The sequence below is a fragment of the Chrysochloris asiatica genome, unplaced genomic scaffold, assembly GCF_000296735.1.
Source record: "Chrysochloris asiatica unplaced genomic scaffold, ChrAsi1.0 scaffold00220, whole genome shotgun sequence".
Classification (NCBI taxonomy): Eukaryota; Metazoa; Chordata; class Mammalia; order Afrosoricida; family Chrysochloridae; genus Chrysochloris; species Chrysochloris asiatica.
The window spans coordinates 4,899,761-4,920,157 of NW_006408738.1; the positions used below are offsets into that span (position 1 = coordinate 4,899,761).

At 47.4% G+C, this 20,397-nt stretch overlaps 1 protein-coding gene across 1 annotated transcript in view; it reads left to right on the plus strand.

The window, feature by feature from the left end:
- Nucleotides 1-20,397, plus strand: part of SH3RF3 (SH3 domain containing ring finger 3) — a 660,635-nt gene that overhangs the window by 454,182 nt on the left and 186,056 nt on the right. The window contains exon 5 of the mRNA XM_006873039.1: nt 4,198-4,551. Coding sequence (XP_006873101.1) covers nt 4,198-4,551 — 354 coding nt within the window. The remainder of the gene's footprint in view (nt 1-4,197; nt 4,552-20,397) is intronic.

The following is a 20,397-nucleotide window of genomic DNA, read 5'->3' on the forward strand; positions in this document are numbered from 1 at the left end:
GTCCATTTACTCAGGGTCCTCTAAGGCAGTGTTTGCACTAGAACGAGAATGTTGAATAGTCACAATATATTCTGTATGAGCTGCAAAATCTGAAATATTTTCTATTGATCCTTACAGAAAAAATTACCTTCCTCTACTGTAACCTACCATCACCCCTATAACCTGTAATACCTGCAACTACTTGTGCTTGATAAAAAGAAAAGGAATTGCTTTCGTTCCTTCTTGTTTAACTATATGCTTTCCTAGGTAGGTCCACACACAGGGCTAGCTGGCATTTACTCAGTTTCTTCTGTTACTGTCTCAGAATATGAGGCAGAAATAATGGAATTTTACAGAAATTTACCTAGCATTGTGGCATTTATTTAACCCATCTTGTGGAGATGATTCCAAGCTTATTTTAACATCACTCTTTCTTCCTGCCCGCCCCCTGTACACACAACTGTGTTTTAACAATAAATAGTTCCAGCTGCTGTATTCCTTCTATCGCCGCTAATATCCCCTTTAGGTAGGCCCCGGTGCAGTCTAAGAAGAAAGGGACCCCCTATCACGCACGTGGGATGAAAAATCACCTTCTAGGTGTAGGGGCCAAGGGGACACTGCTTCTGGTCTCTTCACTGGACTCAAAGTCACACTGACTCCCCGATACACAAACGCAGGCAGCCTTCTCCTCATTCTACCTGGGGCCTGAAGCTGGTCAACTCCCGGATCTGCTCCAAGCACAATGAGGTTAACGTCGCCCAGCCCCTCCAAACCACCAGTGTCACCGAGTGTCCTAGTGTTGTTCCTGTTATCACGTGCCTTCAAGTAGGTTCCAACTCAGCGACTCTGCCTAGGGTTCCCACCACTGTGTGTCGTACCTGTTGTTATGATGCTGGGAGCTATGTCTGGTTCTTTAATACCAGCAGGGTCACCCCCAGTGGACAAGCTGAACTTTCACAAACTAGGAGGGAGCATCAGACTGCTTCTGAATGTGTAACCACCAAAACCTTTATGACTAGCAGTGGAACACTGTCGGATCACTCCAGAATAGTGTCAGATACCGTGCTAGAAGATGAGGCCCTCAGCTTGGAAGGCATTCAAAATACAACTGGGGAAGAGCTGCATCCTCAGAGGAGAGTTGACCGAGATGACACATATGGAATAAAACTTTTGAACCTTCATATGCGGATGGGGCACAACTTAAAATGAAGTGAAACAGCTGGAAACATAAAGTGAAGGATTAGCTGTCAAGCGGGAGATGCCCACAGAGGTGGACTGGCAATGGTAGCAGCAGTGAGCTCACGTGTAGCAACGATTGTGAGGATGGCCCTGGACCAGGCAGTGTTCGTTCTGTCACCGTGATTCGGTCGACACGGACTCAACAGCCCCTAACAACAACAACAGCAACATAGGGTTTCTAAGGAGCAGATGGTGGTTTGAACTGTTGACCTTGCAATTTGAAGTTCAGTGCTTATCTCACATCACCACACCAGCATTCCACTAACATGTTGTTGTTGTTCAGTGCCATTGAGTGTGTTCCGACTCATAGTGACTCGTATAGAGTTTCCAAACAGTTCCTGGTGAGTTTAAACTGCCAACCTTACAATGACCAGTCTCGCTTACCCTTGAATGCCACAGCAAGACAGCAACCCTGCAAAGAAAGATACGTCTTTAGCTGGCATGTTGTTGTTGTTATGTGCCATGGAGTCGGTTCCGACTCATAGTGACCCTGTATACGGTTTCCAAGGCTGTAAATCGTTAAGGGAGCAGAAAGCCTCATCTTTCTCCTGCGGAATGGCTGGTGGTTTTGAACTGCTGACCTGGTGGTTCACAGCCCGATTCGTAACCACTATGCTACCAGAGCTCCTTTGGAGTAGTCCACATGAATACAAGTTATGCATAGATTCAAGCCCTCCTTCCCATCTTCATTGAAAAGTAGTATTTGGGGTCAATTCTTTGTCAAAGGCAAACTCTTTAAAAGGCACCTCTGTATGTTATAGAACAGTGTATATTGAGTTTGTTTGTTGGTGTTGATTGCCTTCAAGTTGATTACAAGTCATGGTAACCGCTTATATGTCAGAGTAGGACTGCTCCGTAGGGTTTTCAGGGCCGTGACCTTTCAGAAGCAGTTCACCAGGCCTTTCTTCCGATGCACCTCCGGGTGAGTTCAAACCACCAACCTTTAGACAAGTAGTGAACTGCACTACCCAGAGACCTGATACCGGTTTCCTAGAGCAGTTGTAACCAAAGTCCCACAAACCAAGTGGCTTAAAAAAGCAGAGCTTGATTCTCTCACTTCTGTGGAGACTTAGACATTCAGAATCAAGACATCAGCAGAGTTGGTTCCTTCAGGGGGCTCTGGGGAGAATCTGGTGCAAGCTTCTGGTGGTCTCCCACAATCCTTAGTGTTCTGTGGTGAAGATACGTGTCCGTCTTTTCTGTGTTCTCTCCATCACCGTCTGAATCTGGACATCTCAGCGTTTCTTCTCCTTTTAGACAAATACCAGATTAGGGCCCACTCCACTCCAATATGGCTGTATATGTCACTGCAATCTGCAAAAATCCTGTTTTCAAACAAGACCATGTTCATAGGTACTGAGGTTTGGGACTGCAACCTGTCTTCTGGGGGATACATAACTCAAACAGTAACAAACAGGTTCCGAAACACGGGGAGGAATAATGTCTTGAGTGCTTGGTGATTATTCAAGATAATACATGATTTACTTCTCATAAGATGAGTGAAGATGGCTGGGAGAAGCAGGGGACAGAGGGTCAGATCAGCTGATCCATTTGGATGCCCTGAGCAGAGACCAGTCCTGGAAAGATGGCTTCCATGGACCACACAAGCTATGCGCATTTCCGGTTTTCTTCCAGTCACAAGACTAACCCATAGCCTTCAAGTTCATTCTGTTTCAGAGAGAGAGAGACCCTACGTAGGGTCTTACAAATGTAAGAGGGAGTTTAGTTTAAGAATATAGAGGAAAAGAAAGCGTCCCCACTGAATAAATTTCATCTTTTCTAGATGGGTCTGGTGAAAAGAGATGGAAATAAGATTTGTGTGACTCAGTAGTGACTAATTGTCATGACTGATTGGTGATGTCATGATTGTGAAGGTGGAAGTTTTGTAACAAAAACAGGGGAGTGGTTAATCTTACAGTCCAGAAACAGAGGACCCTAGGACCATCTCAGGAGAAGAGCAAAAGCAGAATGAGGGGACTTATCCAAAGAAGCAGCAACACCTGAGATGGAGGGGGACATAGAAACGGGGAGTGGCTGAGAACTCTAGATTCATGGGAAGAGAGGGACTGAGAGCTGGCGGCTAGGAGGCAGGCTTGCAGAATGTGCCCTTTGGAGGTGTAAATTATTATATATGCCTGAATGATTTTTTTTTTTTTAATCTAAAGTGGATAGAGAGAAATCCTGTTAACGATGGTCCATGGAGGGGATTATAATCATTGTAATGACACAAGGTGTGTGATCTGTTGAATGTAGAACTGATGATCCGCCCTGTAAACTTTCACTCAATTCACAATAAAAACTTAAAAAAAAAAAAAAAGTCTTACAGATGCACGCAGCCTCATCTTTCAGCAGAGGAGTGACTGGTGGGTTTGAACCCACAGACTTGCAGTTAGCAGCCTAACACCTCACCCACTGGTGAGAAAGACACATTCTGGTGCCTGAAATTTCTCTACCAGAATGGCCAGAGCGGGGAAGGGAAGGCTGGGACTCAGTGGTTACTGGGATCTGAGGTGGCAGAAGCGAGTGACCTCCTCACTCCTCTCTGACCATCTTTAGGGTCTGGGTGATGGTCACGCTTTTCTGACCAGCACCTCTGTCTGGAACCTCGTTCCTCTCCCACCACCTCTTTGGCCAGCTGGAAACATGCAGCCCGGTAAAGACTCGGGTGAGTCATGGTGTCTGGCCTTCAGAAAATGCCCCCCATCTGTTTTACAAGTCCCTGCTCTCTGTCATAGCTTCATGAGTCTCCCCACATCTGCTCTAGGACCCTTCTCAATACATACAAATCCACAGACGTCATTCCAGCCTTTGTCATGGTTTTAACTGCAGTGTTCATGCTGGCCGGAGCTCAATCTGAAGACATTGCCACTGTCAGTTTCTAAATGCTAGCTCAGTCCAGGAAAGAGTACAGGGAGCTGGGAGTAGAATGTGACACTCATTTAATGACTCCCCTCCCCACTTCTTCCCCTTTTTACATAGCTCAACGACTCCGCCAAGCAGCTAATTGAGACGGACAAGACGTGCTTAGGTGCCGAGTCCGGCTGCGACGCCTCCATGCCCACTGACCCCAGCGCGGCGGCCACTCTGGCCCCGAGTTCCACTCTAAGCAGCACCGGAGCGGTCAGTGCATTTCAGCGGCGTATTGATGGCAAGAAGAATGCCAAGAAACGCCACTCCTTCACTGCGCTCAGTGTGACACACAAGTCCTCCCAGGCCGTGAGCAATAGGCATTCCATGGAAATTAGTGCTCCGGTTCTGATCAGCTCCAGCGATCCGCGGGCTGCGGCCAGAATCGGAGAGTTGGCTCACCTGTCACCCAGTCCTCCAGCCCAGGTAACAGTCTCCTTGTGATGCCGGCCGGGGGGTGTGGCTGGGCCTGTGTCTCTGCTCTCCACAGGTTCTTTGGAGGTTCCATGCACCCACCTTTCCTAAACTAGCATAAAGGAAGCTACACCAAAACTGTCCTTTCTGATATCCTTTTCGTGCTTCCCTCGTTTGCACTATGGTACGAGTGTTTCCTCTGTCGCTGCCCAAGGTAAATATGGTCGTCGTAGACATAAGGAGTCACCAGGTGGTGCAGGCAGTTAAGCACATGGCTACTAACTAAACCCACCCAGAGACTCCTGGAAGAGAAGCCTGGTGCTCTGGTCACGGCCTTGAAACCCCTATCAAGTAGTTCTACCCCATATATATGGGGTTGCTTTCAGCCAGAGTCAACAGAAACTGGTGTGGTTTTTTGTTTGGGGCTGTCCTTAGTGGTTCTGAAGACCGTTTCATTTGGGGGAGGAGGGGGTTATGATTGTCAGTGGTCCGCAGCCGTAGCATTTGAGTAACATTGACTCACTGCGTGAGGGAAACCACATTCCCTTCTCAGTTTGCATGGAATCCTTCTGACAATGCAGAGAACCTCTATTAGGAGCTCGTACGGTTTCAACACTATCTGACACTCACTCACCCTTTCAGCAAGGACCAAAACATCAAGAGTTCAGGACAGGAATCAGTGACATTGTTCAGAACTGTCATTAATATTGCTTTTACAGATGCCTTGCTTTTGGGAAGTGATCCTGGCTTCCATTTTCAGTAGTCATATAATGTTTCTTTGTAAATAAATACAAGTCATCAAAATGAGGTATTTAAAGAAAAATATTAAGTAAGTAATTATCTGTTGTTAAGTGCTGTTGAGTCGGTTCCAATTCATAGCAACCCCCTACAGAGTTTCTAAGAGACAGCTGGTGGGTTTGAACTGTCAACCTTGTGGTTCACAGTCCAGTGTTTATCTCACAGTGCCACACCCTCAGGAGTCTATATACACACACACACATATGTATATATGCTTCAAAAAATCATGGTAAAATTCCTTTCTCTTTTAATTCCACTTTTCCATGAACTTTTGGAGTCCCCTTGTGTGTGTGTGAATGTGTTTGAATATATGTGAAACCTGGACTCCTGGAAGATGACCATATAGTCTAGCCATATCCATCGCAAAATGCTACTCTACACACACACATACACAGTGATTCACAACGGAGTCTGGGGGAGCAGATTGGAATGCCGCAGTGGTGCCCCGGCCGTGTTTCAACCACACGCATTGTGGTGTTTCTGTGGGGACCATGGCCTTTGTCTGCCTTCTGCCCCCATTCAGCCCCTCCCACTGCTCGGAAACCCCATACAGTCTTAAATAATAAGAAAGTCATGTGTCCCTTAGGTGTGATCCTTACCTGCACCCTGAGACGTTCATTCTGATTCTTCTAAAACCACCCACCTGAACTTGGGCTAAATGCTTCAAGTTGCTAGTGAGCGGCACCCACAATTCAGTAGTCTTCTAGACTGGCCCCTGCTCCCAACAGCCTTGCAAAGATAAAGACAAAGCAGTGGGTGACTCCAGGGAACTGCCATGCGTATTCTTTGCATTTAAGTCTGTTATTATCAAATCCTGGAGCCTTGTTGAGCAAGAAGGTACAGGACAGCGCTGAGAATACCTGGCAGTGGTGTAGAGAACATGGGTTTACTGCAGCTTTCGTGCAGCCGGTAGAAGTTAACAAAACTTCTACCTTTACAATTGTAGGCTGCACCGTTGAGTTTTGGCAACTCCAGGTAGGTGATGGCTTTCAGACCAGAGGCCCTGGTCTCCTCCTTTGTAATCTGGGCAACTGTTGTCTCCTTCCGGTCACATGAGCTAGTACCCCCCCCTAGGTAGGCGATTTGCAAGTCTGGGTTTCAGGTTGAGATTGTGTCTGTGGTTCTTCCTTATGCACTTGGAGGGAAGGGAAGGGAAGACAAGACAGTTGAGAAGATCTAAGGCCCCAAGAATATGTAGAAAACTGGCAGATGTCTTCATGTCACCTTTGGCTGTGTCCAGCCCACTGCTTGGTGACATGAACACTTTAAAGTGTCAATGTTTTGAACCCTTTTATTCTAATACAACCTCTCTTAGGGAAAGGTTGTAAGCAGGGTTGATGAGCATATGAGAAGAAGTGGAAGGCGGAAGAAAGTGTTCAGCCACTGATGTCCACCAGGCGGTGGACATACGAAACTGGCCAACTCTTTTATCTCCTTCTTCCCAGATCAGCAGAGCCATGCTCAGCACAGCAGGAGGTTCCCAACAACCAGAGGGAGGGCAGGAAGAAGAGAAGAGGGCATTCCTAATCCACCAGCCAGGGGGCGCTCCGGAGGGCCAGTGTTCACCCTCCCGACTTACGCAGTCTGTACTTTATGGGTACTAAATCCCAGGCTCATCCTCCTTTCATGTACACATGTCGTTGTTGTCCAGTGCCATCGAGTCAATTCCACCTCATAGGGACCCCATGTATGCTTTCTGATGAGAGGCTGGTGAGTTGGATCTTGCGGTTCAAATCAACCTTTCAGTCCAGTGCATTATCATACAGTACCATACCAGGACCATAGGATAGTGTACCCATAGGGTTCTAGAAAAGGAGGAAAGCAAGCAAGGGCCTGCAGACACTAAAAGGAGCCCTGGTGGCACTTTGGGCTAAGCATAAGTTCATTGAGATGTCGGTGGTTCAAAGCCACCAGCTCCTCCACAAGAGAAAGATAAGGCTGTCTGTACATGTCAAGATTTACAACCTGGAAAGCCCATATGGGGAGGTGGGGGGACAGTTCTACACTGTCCTGTAGGCCACAAGGACCACAGACCACATGGCCCACCTCTCATCATAAATGGTCACTGAGCCCTCACTAAGCATTGTCCTAAGTTCTGTAGGAAGTTTGAAGCCATGAGTCTTCTCTGTTTTGGAAAGGCAACCATTGTGGGTGGAGAAGGAGCAGCGTTGGTTTGGAGATGGTGTTCCAGCTCTCCAGCCGAGCTGTCTGAGTAAATGATGTCAGCTAGGCCCTCTCTGTAAAGTGGCATGAGTGGTGAGCCGTACATCGTAACATGGTAGTGGGATTCAAGGAGACCATGTCTAAAGATACCTGCAGATTGGAACGAGCTACAAAACTATAAAATGCTATGGCTACTGTTTCATTTACTTGATTTTTAAAATAAAGGCTTTCTTTGAAAAAGCCTCAGAAACCCTCTACAGGGTCGTTATGATTTGGAGCTGACTCGACGGCGCATAATGACAACATCTTGTAGAAGAAGATGAAATCAGGGCAAAGTCAGTTCTCATAGACACAGATGTACATCAAGAGCTGATTTTCCCAGCCACTCTGATGGGTAGGTGGTGTCATGGTGTTCAGTGTCATTGAGTCGGTTCCGACTCACAGCGACCCCGTATCAGCTTTCCGAGGCTTTGAATCTTTTGCGGAAGCTGAAAACCTCATTTTTCTCCTGTGGAGGAGCTGATGGGTTCACACTGCCGACTTTGTGGTTTGCAGTCCAGTGTTTATTGTGTGGAGTCACCACACTCCCCGAGAGGGTAGGGAGGTAGGCAGATATATGGATAAGGCCCCTCAAATAGCTGAATTAAGGAGTTCTAATGCAATTGACTTCTCTCTCTCTTGTGGTTCTTTAAAATGGAAAGGAAATATGGGGCTGTGATTTCTGTAGAAACATTTTGGAAAATCAGTAGACGTTTCCCTGCTTCTTGGACAGAATGCACTGAGCTTCCTTAAGCCTGGAGGATCAGGGTCTTGTTAGCCCATGTGAGTCTAGCTGAACCCAGCAAAGTCGATTCTGGGTGAGTCCAGCAATGAGGGGTGCCGTCTGTCCAGCATAGCGCCACTCGCCGGGCATCTGGCTCCCCTGAGCAGATCCTCACATTCCACAAAGTGACCTGCCCCCTCTGCTGCCACGCAGGCCCCCCATTTCTCTGCTTCTCCTCTTCCTCTCCCCTCACCTGACCTCCTCGGTCTTTGCTTCTTATAACATCTCAGCTTTCTCCCCCAAGTGGTACATGTCGCCTTCAGTGAAAGAGCAAGTCTCATTATTTCCATTACGTAGATGAGGAAACTGAAGTCCAGAGGGTGTAAAGATCTCCTAAGTCTTGTGCCTATGGTGCCCCCTTGCCATGCGTCTCTGGGTCATCAGGAGCAACGTGGCATATGAGTCCTAGATGTGGACAGGATGTAACCCCCAGTTTACTCTTCCATAAAATGGAAAAAATTATGTCCTGATGTGGTGCTGTAGGAAAAGCCTTGAAGTACTAACCACCAGGTTGGCAGTTCAAACCCACTAGCCGCTTCTCGGAAACCCAACACAGGGTTGGCTCAAGGGCACTTAACGGCAACAGCGTAGCAGTGGTGTGAATGAGAGGACCCCGGGGACTGCACGCTGGGCCCTGCTGAGTGTGGTGCTCGCTGGCCGCAGGGCCTGCCTTCTTCTTCCCGTTCTCTGTCTGACTGTGACCGCCTAGGCTTCTTGCTCTGGAATCTAGGTCTCATGAGCTATCCGAGCTTCACTTTCCAAACATGGTGCTGGAGAGTCGCAGCTAAGAGCACCATCTCTTGAGCCAGACTCCTGGGACTCCAGAGTTGTCCTTGCCCCAAGCAGCCCTGGGAAAGATGTTTCCCTCCTCTCTCAGAGCCCCTCTGGCCTCGCCTGTTAGATGGAGTGGTAGTAGTCCTTCCCCCACAGATGTGTGTGAGGTTGAAACGAGTTACCCCATGTCAAACAAGGCTGGCTGCTGCTCGGTCGACTGGAGTTGTTCTCTCTGCTAAGCAGAGGATGAGTCACTAACCCCCAGAGGCCAGGGCTTGGGCACCTGGTCCATTTCTGTCATTGCTCTCAGGTTTGGCGCTGTGACAGATGCTGGAAGATCTAAGAGGTTGATGGTGGATAAAGAGGGGGGTAGGGCTGAAACCAGAATCTATGGGTAGTGTAAACAGCTAAGCATTTGTCTACTAACCCTAAAAGTTGGTGGTTCAAATCCACTAACTAGTGATCTACTTCTGAAAAATCAGCCTCAGAAAACCCTATGGATACACAGTTGTGTTCTGACATTCATGGGTTGTCATGAGTTGAACTCAGCTCCCTGGTGAGTGATTTGGTCTTAAGGCTGGACTCGCCTGCAGTGAAAAACCTTCCACTACAGAAGCCGGGCTTGACAAGGATGTCACCTGAGCTGAGGTACGCTCCTTACTGATGGCAGCTCCCTGGGCTCTGAGGTTCAGTGACCATCGTGCCAGGCTGGACCCCATCAGAGGCATGTGAGGCTCTCGTCTGTTGTCCACTGCAGGTTTCCAACCTTGGCAACACTTGGTCATCATCTAGAGAGCTGAACAAATTCTGACATCTGGCTCCATTCTCTCTCCCGCTCAGCCCTCTTAACCTCCCGGCCCTGTGTGCTATTCCCGTGTAATCCCCTGGGGATGGCTAGTCATGGGGAGTTTTAAACTCCCCCCAGGATTCTAATGTGCAGCCAGGGTTGAGAACCAGTGGACCCCCTCTCTAATGGTCCTGGCTTTGCCCCCCTGCATGCATGGTATCCATGATGCTGTAGGATCAATAGAGGATGGTTCACACCTAGCAGCTGCTCTTTGGAAACCCTGTACAAGGTCGCTATGAGTCAGAACTGACCTGACGACATTTAACAACAACAACATGCCTGATCTTAAGTCCTGCATCACGAGGAATGGGACCAGCTCTGTCTGTGTGCTGAGCGAGGACTGAGGGCTTCCCAGGGCACAGGACTTTAATGCCGAAACTGGGACACTCAGCTAACTCTAAAACATTTGTCTTCCAGTCCATATTCCAAAGGGAGATGGTTAGAGGCTTTAGAAAATAAACAGATTCGTCCTGTGTGTCCTCTTTGTGCCAGAGGAGCCAGACACCCAAGCTGGATCCCTGTTCCTGAGACATGCAGAGCCTGGGGGTGGCAGGGAAGATGCAAACAAAGGACCAAAGGTTAGAGTCGTTTTAGCCCAGTGCTATCAAGCCTGGTTCCCGTGTCCCTCAGGGAAGCCCTTGTTGTTGTTGTTAAGTGCCTTCAAGTCCGACTCACAGCGACCCAGTATAGGGTTTCTGAGGAGCAGCTGGTAAGTTTGAACCGCCGACCTTACAGTTCAAACTGATGGCATACATTGCCATCCCAGGGCCCATGCCAGATCAGTGAAGTGCAAATCTCGGAAGGAGAGCAGCAGGCGCGCAGGGTGTGTTAGTTGTGTGTAACAAACAATGTCAGTGTGCAATGACCCAGCAATACGACCCTCATGGGGTCTGCGGCTACAGGTCTGGTCTGCTCCGTGTACCTCATTTTAGGCTCAGGTGAAGGGGTGTGGTTCCTTGTGGGAGTATGGTAGGCTTACACGGTGCCCACTTAACATTGATCCAAACAGGTAACATGGGAAAGCCTCATGCCAATGGGAAGGCAGGCATGTTCCTCGTGTGGACGTGCGAGAGGGTGAATGTTTGCTGGACAGTCACCTACTGAACCCCACTGGAGTCTTCACGGTTCCCCAGGAACCTCTTCTGAGCAGGAGGATGGAGAAGCTTTAGCTGTTACCAAACTATGGCAGTCAGGGCAGGCCAAGCTGGCTTTGTACAACTTTTGTGATAAGAATCAGTTTTATATTTTTAAAGGGTTGTAAAAAGGGGGTGGAGAGGGAAAAGGGGGGATAGGAAGGAGAAGAGGAAGAAGCAAAGGAGACTATCCGTGGCTCTCAAAGCCTGAAACATTCGCGCTCTGGCACGTCACAGAAAACAAATTGCTCCGCCGTGCTTGAGACTAAAGTGTCATTGCTGTTGAAAAGTAGAAGTTATTGTAAATAGATACATAATACATAAATAAAAGAGGGGACAATAGTAATTCTGTGAGGGTAAGAGCCTGTAGTGTAGTGGTTACGAATCGGGCTGCGAACCTTAAGGTCAGCGGTTCGAAACTACCAGCCGCTCCGCGGGAAAAAGATGAGGCTTTCTACTCCCATAAAGATTTACACCCTCGGAACCTCGGAAACCCTGTACAGGGTCGCTATGAGTCGGAACCGACTCAATGGCACTTAACAACAACACCACCAAGAGCCTGATGGCACAGTGGGTAAGGTACTTGGTGGCGAACCTAAAGGGCAGCGCTTTGACCCCATTGGCCGCTCTGTGGGGGAAGCTGTGGCTATCTGCCTCTGTAAAGACCACAACCCTGATACTCCTGTGGGCAGTTCTGCCCTGTGCTCCAGGGCCACTCTGAGCTGGGATCCACTGCCGGCAGTGCTTAGCTCTAAGGTTAGCTGAAAGTCTCAGTTTGGGAGAAGAGAGAGCCCTAAAACGCAAGACAGGAGGCTTTGACTACTAGGCCTGAAATGTAAAGGCAGTCGTTTGATGTCGTTCTAGATCCCACCATGTTGTGTGTGTGTGTGTGTGTGTGCGTGTGCATGATGGTTGATAAGTGCTGTCCAGTCAATTCCAACCCATAGTGACCCTGTGTAGTTAAAGTTTCCCTGTGTAGAGTTTCCAAAAAGCAGCTGGTGGATTTGAACCACTGACCTTGTCACGTTTCTCCCTGGTCCCTATCGCTCTCAGGGGGGTCTAAAGAATCAGTCCCACCTAGTCATCGCTTCTCAGTCACACGTGGACAATAGGCTTTCACTTGGAAGCTCTTTATAGCAAAGCAAAATTTACACTTCAGAGAGAGAAGCAGGCCTGTCTCCACGAGTGGAGAAGACCTTTTGGGGTTGGAGTTGGCTTATAAAGGCATGGGCTCTCTTCCTCTAAGGGTGGGCTAAGACATATTAATTAGGAGGAGTGGTGTGTTGAATAGTCTTCGTTTTTTCAGTAAAGAGGGGTAGGCTTCTTGGAAACGGGCTGCCTTCTGCACTTGCTGTCTTTAGAGGCTGTCTTCATGGGTTGTCTGCCTGAGACCAGCTGCGTCTCTCAGGGTTTCCGGTTCTGATATCCTATCGCTGTCTTCAGGATATCCGTCTCAACCTTATCATTCTTGTTGGACTAGAGCTGTCCTCTCCGCTTCCAGGGGAAGCCAGGAGAAGGGAGGCCCAGGCTCAGGGTCCTAGCTTGTTCCCCGACAATCTTAGGCTTACCAGTCCGGTGCTTATCGTACAGTGCCACACCAGGACTCCATGGTGGCTGGAAGTGTAGAAAACTTGAGGAGGTTCTGGAATTCATGCTCTCTTCCACTGAGTATTTCATGGAAAATCTTGTGTATCAGATACCCATATCCAAAAATTCTATAGGCTATAGACGCCGAATTCCAATGACTTTTCCCAAAGAGTTCAGAGCAGAGGGATCTTGATGGAACAGTTAATGCACTTGACTACTAACTAAAGGAATGGGGGTCTCAGTCCACCCAGAGGGACCTTGAAGACAGGCCCGGTGGTCTACTTCAGAAGGATCACAGTCCTTGAAAACGCTATGGAGTATGGTGATACTCTGGCACACACGGGGTTGCGCTGAGTCCGAATGGGCTGGACAGCAATTGGTTTATGTCTAAGTAGGGAACCAGCTGGAACGTTTGTTGGTGCTGTGGGTGGAGGCCACCAGCTTAACCATGGCGGAGGAGAAATTGCCACTCCTGTTACTCGTTGGCAGCACTGTGGGGGCTCTGAGGAGACTCTGGGAAGGCCGCCCAGGTTATTAGCAGTGCTCCTAACAGGAAGGGAATTTACCTGTCTCTGCTAGCGTAGTGGTTACGAATCGGGCTGTGAACTGCAAGGTCAGCAGTTCAAAACTACCAGCTGTTCCACGGGAGAAAGATGAGGCGTTCTGTTCTCGTAAAGTTTTACAGCCTCAGAAACCCTGTACAGGGTCACTATGGGTCGGAGCTGACTCCACAGCACACAGTCACCACCCTGGCTTTTCTGGTCCCCCTGCTGATGCAAAAGGCTTTCTCTCTTTACTTTTAAAATGCTTCCGCTTTCCTACAGGGATGCATACAACAATTTGTTACCTCCACCCCGGCTGCAGAAACTGTCCTGACCAAGGTCACTAATGTCTGGATTCCTTTGCTCCTTCCTCCTCCTTTTTGACATCTTAGCAGCATTTGACAAGACCCCTGCCTGAATCTTCCAGCTCTGAGCATGTTTTCTTGTCTCCTACCCTAACCCCTTATATAAATACTGAAGCGCCCCTGGGTTGGTGGCTTGGCCCTTTTCCTTCTTCCATCTTATACACACTGTCTTGATTCCCATAATGCCAACTGAATTCTAAAGTGTCAACTCTGGCCTCCGGTACTTTTTCTGAACTATTAGATTCTTTCTGTCCACTACCTGGTACTCCACCTGGACATCAGGTACTAGGGAGATATGTCAATATATGTCAAGAGAGAATCATTCTTTTATCCTTCCTCAAGTCTATTCGCTTTTTCCTTTCCTTCCATTTGTATCTCAGTCAATGCGCCACCATCCTCAAATTCCCTAACTGAAGTGATTGCTAAGAACAGATATCTGGATTTTTAAAAGTGGAGGATACTTGAATATTCTCTCCTCCGACCATCTTCCCTGCCCTGTCAGAAAGTTGACATGTGAGTGCTACTTCATTATTCACGAGCAAATGAGCTGACCCTATGACCTCTCCAAAGAGAGGGAGAAATAATTCATAAGGGGACAAATGTGAGCAGGCTGGACCATCTGAGGCCCAGCCTGACCACACACTTCTGGGACTCGCTTAGCTGGACACCTAGCAGCTGCGTCTCCTCTGCAGGCCATCTGTGGGGGTCTGGAGCCCATGGGGAGTCAGCCAATGTCTAAAGCGGTCCTGGTGAGGACTGACGTATGGTCTTTCGGGTGACCCATTGTTTTATGTCAGACTGTTCAGTACATAATGCTGCTGAGACACATCGCATTGACCACCAAAGAAGAAAACTCATGTATGTTGATCCCCGCCTACATGCCAGACACAGGCTAGAGAAGTGAACGAGACCTACTATGTGTCCACAAGGACCTTGGAGTCCAGTGCAAGTGACAGCCACAGAAACAAATCATCAAGAAAACTGCTCACTGAAAGGAGATACGTGAAAACGCCTGCAGGCACAAAACGCAGGACAAATGGACTTGGTTGCTGAAAACATGGCCTTGTCACGGGTGTTGCAGCGGAGAAGGAAGCGGGCCATGCACAGTGAACAGGGGCTTCGCATGTAGGTTGGTGTGGAGAGCACAGTGGCTGGGCCGAGGGGCAGTGAAATGGAGGAGAGTGGACAAGAGAAGGAGCAGCCTGGCCAAATGAGTCCTTTGACTCATGCAGTCTTGCCGAGAGATGAACCTAAACCAATCCAGTGTCGGGGCTACAGCCACCAGACCTGTGTCAACAGAACGTTAGAGTGAATGATAACTGATGCTGAGTCAGAAAGGCTGCCTGGGACCAAGTCACTCTGGGTTCTGCCGGCCACGCTCAGAAGCTCAGAGGTCTCCTAAGGCAGTGGAGACACCTTCTGAAGCATTTGTAGAAAGATCAGACTTAACACCTATGCGCTCAAGGAGAGTCTGGAATCCGTTGTTTCATTCTTTGTGAGGGATGAAGGAAGCCATACTAGTGTGGAACCATGGATCGGAGGGACCCCCGGATCTGACCTGCCTGTTGGTATCTGCATAGTATCCCTGTGCTCCCTCCACATTTCCCACCTGTTAGGTTAGGTCCATGTGATGGCCTGCTTCGTGAACTGTGAGGAAACATAACTGGCATCATTTCTAGGGTGAGGTCATTAATTCCATACCTCTTTGGCCCAACTCTTCTGGTTGGAGGCTACATATTCAAGGTAATTAGAAGATGAAGCAGTGTGGACCCCAAGTCACTGCTTGGACAGGTCACTCAGGAGAGATGTCCAGACCCAACCTAGACTTTGCGTGAGTACATAATAAACTTCATTGTCTACAACCAACCACACTGGGGTTCTAGAAGTATTTGTTACAGCATATGGCCTAGCCCAGGCTGACTCACACAATGAGAGGAATGTTTTGGAATTGGAACACAGAGACCATTTGGATGTCAGGAGTGATGGAGAGAATGAAGTCAGCAAAGCGGATGACTCACAGAGCCCCAAGTAGTTCTTATCTGGAACATTCTAGAAACCATTTCTAGTTACAGTGGTGGGGGTAAGAAACGTGGCAACCAGTGCAATGGCTTGAAAGGTCCACGCGGAGGTAGACACATCACTGCTGCTGTTTCATTGGTCAAAGCCAATCAAGGCCCCACCTCACTTGAAAGAGAGTAGGGAAATGAGATCCAGTGTATGTCCAGGAGTAGGAGAACCAGAAGATTGGCAAAGAGCCCTAATGACCCCCGGTCCCCCTGTGTTGGTCTTTGTAAGTCTTTAACTCTTAACTCAGAGATCGGGAACATGTGGCAATGTTAGAAGTGGCTGTCTCCTGGCACCTTTACAAGATGAAATCAGTCATGAAAGAGGGTGTCACTGACATATTATTTGTTCTTGAACTGCTTACATGAAGCCCATTGGTGTCACAGGGATAAGTGTAGAATTCTTGCCTTCCAAGGCCTTAGACCTGGCTTTGATTCCAGGCCAGGGCCCCTCGTGCACAGCCTCTACCCAGCTGTCAGTGAGGGCTTTTGTGTTGCTGTGATGCTGAGCGGGTCTCAGCGAGGCTTCTAGACTAAGATGAGCCTGGGAGAAGGCCTGCCAATGTGATCTCTGTGGATCTACAGCCGATCCCAGCCATCAGGAGGCTGCACAGAACTGAGCCGCGTTTTACCTCGTTGTGCCTGAGGTTACCATGAGTTGGGGGCTGATTCCGAGACAGCTTACCACACCACCACATTTAGGGACGGGGATGCTCTCGGGTAGGGTTCTGGAGCTGGGTAAATGAAGTGGTTCTACTACATCTCCACTCTTTCACCAAGACAACAGGGTATGTCTTCTCTTCAAAGAGCACCCTGATTTACAAATCAGCTTCTAAGAAACAAACAACAGCCCTTGAGAAGAGGAGAAGGTGCTTTAAAATCAGCAAATGGGGAAGCGTTGGATATTCAGTGGGGAGAACATCAAAAAAGAACATTTCTCAAATGTCTTCTCGGTGTCTGAAAACTGAATCAGAAGAAGTCTGCTTAGAAGCTCTGGGGCATCTTTAAAATTCATCACCACCCAGCCGTAGGAGGTAGCCCACGTTTTTCTTTTTAAGTGCAGCTTTTTTTGTTTGCTGCGTCTTATCTCTGCCACAGGATGGATGCGCTAAGCCGGGGGAAGTGCAGGGGGAAAGCTGAAGCGACTGAAATATGACTTCATTTCTCCAGGCCCTGGTGGTTTAGAGACTCATTTAGTCCTCTGCTTATCAGCTCTGTGGGCCCCCTGGGTCCAGTAGAAAGCCTGGGGCTCTGCCGAAGAACAGCATTCCACCTGCAAAGGGCAAGCTGTGTGGGTGGTGGCGCACCTGACTTCTTTTTTGCATTTTCAGAAAGTTATCAATTTAATTGTGTGCCTTATAAGGATACGCACACACGTGTGCACACACGCAAACACCAAAAGTTCGTGAAAAGTGGAATCAAAAGATAAATGGACCTTCTCCACGAACTTTTTGAAGCCCCTTCATATGTGAGTGACAGTATGAGTGTGTGTGTGTCCGCTGAGCTTAGGGTGATCAAATAAAAAAAACCCATTGTGAGGATCTGGTGCAAGAAAACATTTTTCTACAAATCTGGAAATGACTCCATCTTCATAACATGCCCACGGTTGTCTTTAAGGTGTGAAGTAAGAACGCCTTGATGATCTGTGGTCTGACATCTTTTCTTTGTTACTGTTGGCTGCCCAGCTTTTCACCCATAGTCCCAGCTGCCACTCCCTTTCTCTTGACAGGACAACAAAATGGGAACCAGCTAGATAGCCTGTGCCCCTGAGCTGCTCACTGGCCAAGCAGAGGAGGAATCGGTCAGGGAAGGTCTCTGGCATTTCCTTGGCACTTGGTAAATTCCCCCAAGCTCTGGGTCGACATAATCTGACTCCAGGGATGCAAGATGAGCTGATGTTTCCCCCATTCCTTCCTTTCCATTGTATTAAGCTTGTTAGTGTTGAAGATGCATTCTTGGTGGACGTAAGGAGCTTTAACAAGGGATAGTAACCTCTCGGACTCACATGAACCACCAGGCGATGTGAGCATAAACCCGTACCATAGAGGGCAGAAAGTAGGAAGTGCCAGAAAAACAGCACAAAGACAGGACAGTGGACACTCTGAGGAGACGGGGGAACATGCATCTAGAAGGAGTCACAAAGTCAGGCAAGAATTGATGCTCAGAGTCGCTGCAATCTGTTTCCTCCTTCCAGTCACTTCCATGTCTCCTCGGGGCTTTGGTACAAAGGGACAAGTTGCTTCTGGACAGAAGGAGAATGATAAATTTGAGGACTTTCTGATCTCAACTAGAGAGCATCAATGAAAGAAAGAGCTAAGTCAATGGGAGGATTTCATACTGGGGCAAGATGTCAACTTTTCCCAAAATGATCGACAGGTCCAGCATTTGTTTTATTATTAAATGTCATTGAGTCGGTTCTAACTCATAGTGACCCGCTATAGGGTTCCCACGGAGCAGCTGGGGGATTGGAACTGTCAACCTAGTGGTTAGCAGTCCAGTACTTATCCTACAGCACCACACCAACATAATCCCTATCAAAATCTCAACAGCCTTTTTTGCATAAATGGCAAATTTATATGGAAATCAAAGGGTCCTAATAGCCAAAACAATCGTGACAAAGAGCAAAGTAGAAAGATGCGCAGTTCCTGATTTCAAAATATACTATGAAGTTACAAGAATCTTGTTTTAAAAAGTACGGTGCTAGCAGCAGAATAAACATATAGATCAATGGAATAGAATTGAGAGTTCAGAAATAAATCCATATATCTAAGGCCAACTGATTTTTAACAAAGGTGTCAAGTCCACTTGATGAGTAAAAATTCGTTCCTTCAATAAATGGTACTGGGATAAATGAACCTCAACTCATCAAAGAACGAAGCTGACCTATACTTCACGCCATATACAAAAACTAACCCCAAAGTGAACAATGAGATAAATATAACTAGGCCCATACAAATTTTCAAAGAAAACATAGGGATAAAACGTCAAGACTTTTTTTGAACAATGGATTCTTAGATATGACACCAAAAACATGAGCAACAAAAGACGAAATAGATGAGTTGAACTTCATCAAAATAAGTTTCTGTGCCTCAAAGAACGTCAAGACAGTCAGGAGAGCACTTAACAGAACTGGGAAAAATTATTTGGGAACAATAAATCTGATGATGTTTTAAGATCCAGTATTCATTAAGAACTCCCACAACTCGGCAACACAAAGACAAACAACCCAACTTTTTTTTAAAAAAATGGGTCAAGGTCTTGAATAGACATTTCACCAAAGAAGAGATAAAAATGGCCTGTAAGCGCGTGAAACCGTGATCAACATTATGAGTCATTTGGTAAATGCAAATCAAAACTACAACCAGAAACCATCTCACATACCCGCTAGGATGGCGCATATCTGAAAAAACTCCCATGTAAGCTCTCTACATGGCTAGCCTGCAGAGAAAGTAGAGGCTTCATGCATGGCTGTGGGAATGTAAAATAGTGACATACTGTATAAAACAGTTTAGCAGTTCCTCTGAACGTTAAACAGAGGATTACCAGATGACCTAGCAATTTCACTCCTGCATATACGCCCAAGAGACCAGAAAGCCAGGACTCAGATCTCTGTTGTATACAGTGTCTATTACAGCATTATTCACAAATGCCAAAAGGTGGAAACAAGTTAGGTGTCCCTCAACAGATGGACAGACAGACAAAACATAGTATATGTCAACAAACAATGTAATAGTATTCAGCTGTAACAAGAACTGAAGTTCTAATACATGGATGTATCCGTTCATGACATGGATGAATGTGTAAAACATTATGCTGAGTGAAATAAGTCAGACATAAAAGGATACATGGTATTTGATCCCAAGGAGCTCTGAGAGCATAGTGGTTATGAGTCGGGCTGCTAACCTCAAGGTCAACAGTTCAAAACTACCAGCTGTTCCAAGGGAGAAAGAGGAGGCTTTCTGCTCCCGTAAAGATTTACAGCCTTGGAAACCCTATGCAGGGTTGCTGTGAGTCGGAACCGACTCCACAGCACATACCAACAACAACATTATATGATTCCACTTACATGAGCGTGCAGAGTGTCCCAAGGTTTTTAGTGATTACCAGAGGCTGGTGGGAGGAAGGAATGGGAGTTATTGCTAAAGGGTCCTGGTGTCTGTTTGGGATGACAACTTGTGGAGGGGAGCACTGGTGATAAAAGTACAATGTAGTCAGAATAACCAGTGGCAATGAATTGTGCCCTTAGAAATGGCTAGAATGACAAACTTTCGTTGTTGTTATTGTTACATGCCACAGAGTTAGGTTCCAACCCATGGCGACCCTGTAAAGCGTTTCTGAGGAGCAGCTGGTGAGCCTGAACCACTGGCCTTGAAGCTCACGAGGACTTTGCAGTCCAGCGCATTAAATTATATAGAGAGATTTACAGATATATAGATATAAATACATAGGTCTGTAATAATATATACAATTATATATATTAGGGCTAGCTCATATACCTCGCTTGTGCTGTTGAGCGCCATTGAGTCAATTCTGACACATAGCGACCTTGTATAGGGTTTGCAGGGAGCAGCTGATGAGCTTGAACTGCTGACCTTGCAGTTCAAATGACTTTGCAGTCTGGCACATTAACCCACAGCGCCACACCAGGACTCCTTATCATATGTTGTTGTTGTTGTTGTTGTCAGGTGCCATCGAGTCGGAACCTACTCATAGCGACTCCATGCACAGCAGAACGAAACAATGTTCGATCCTGGGCCAACCTC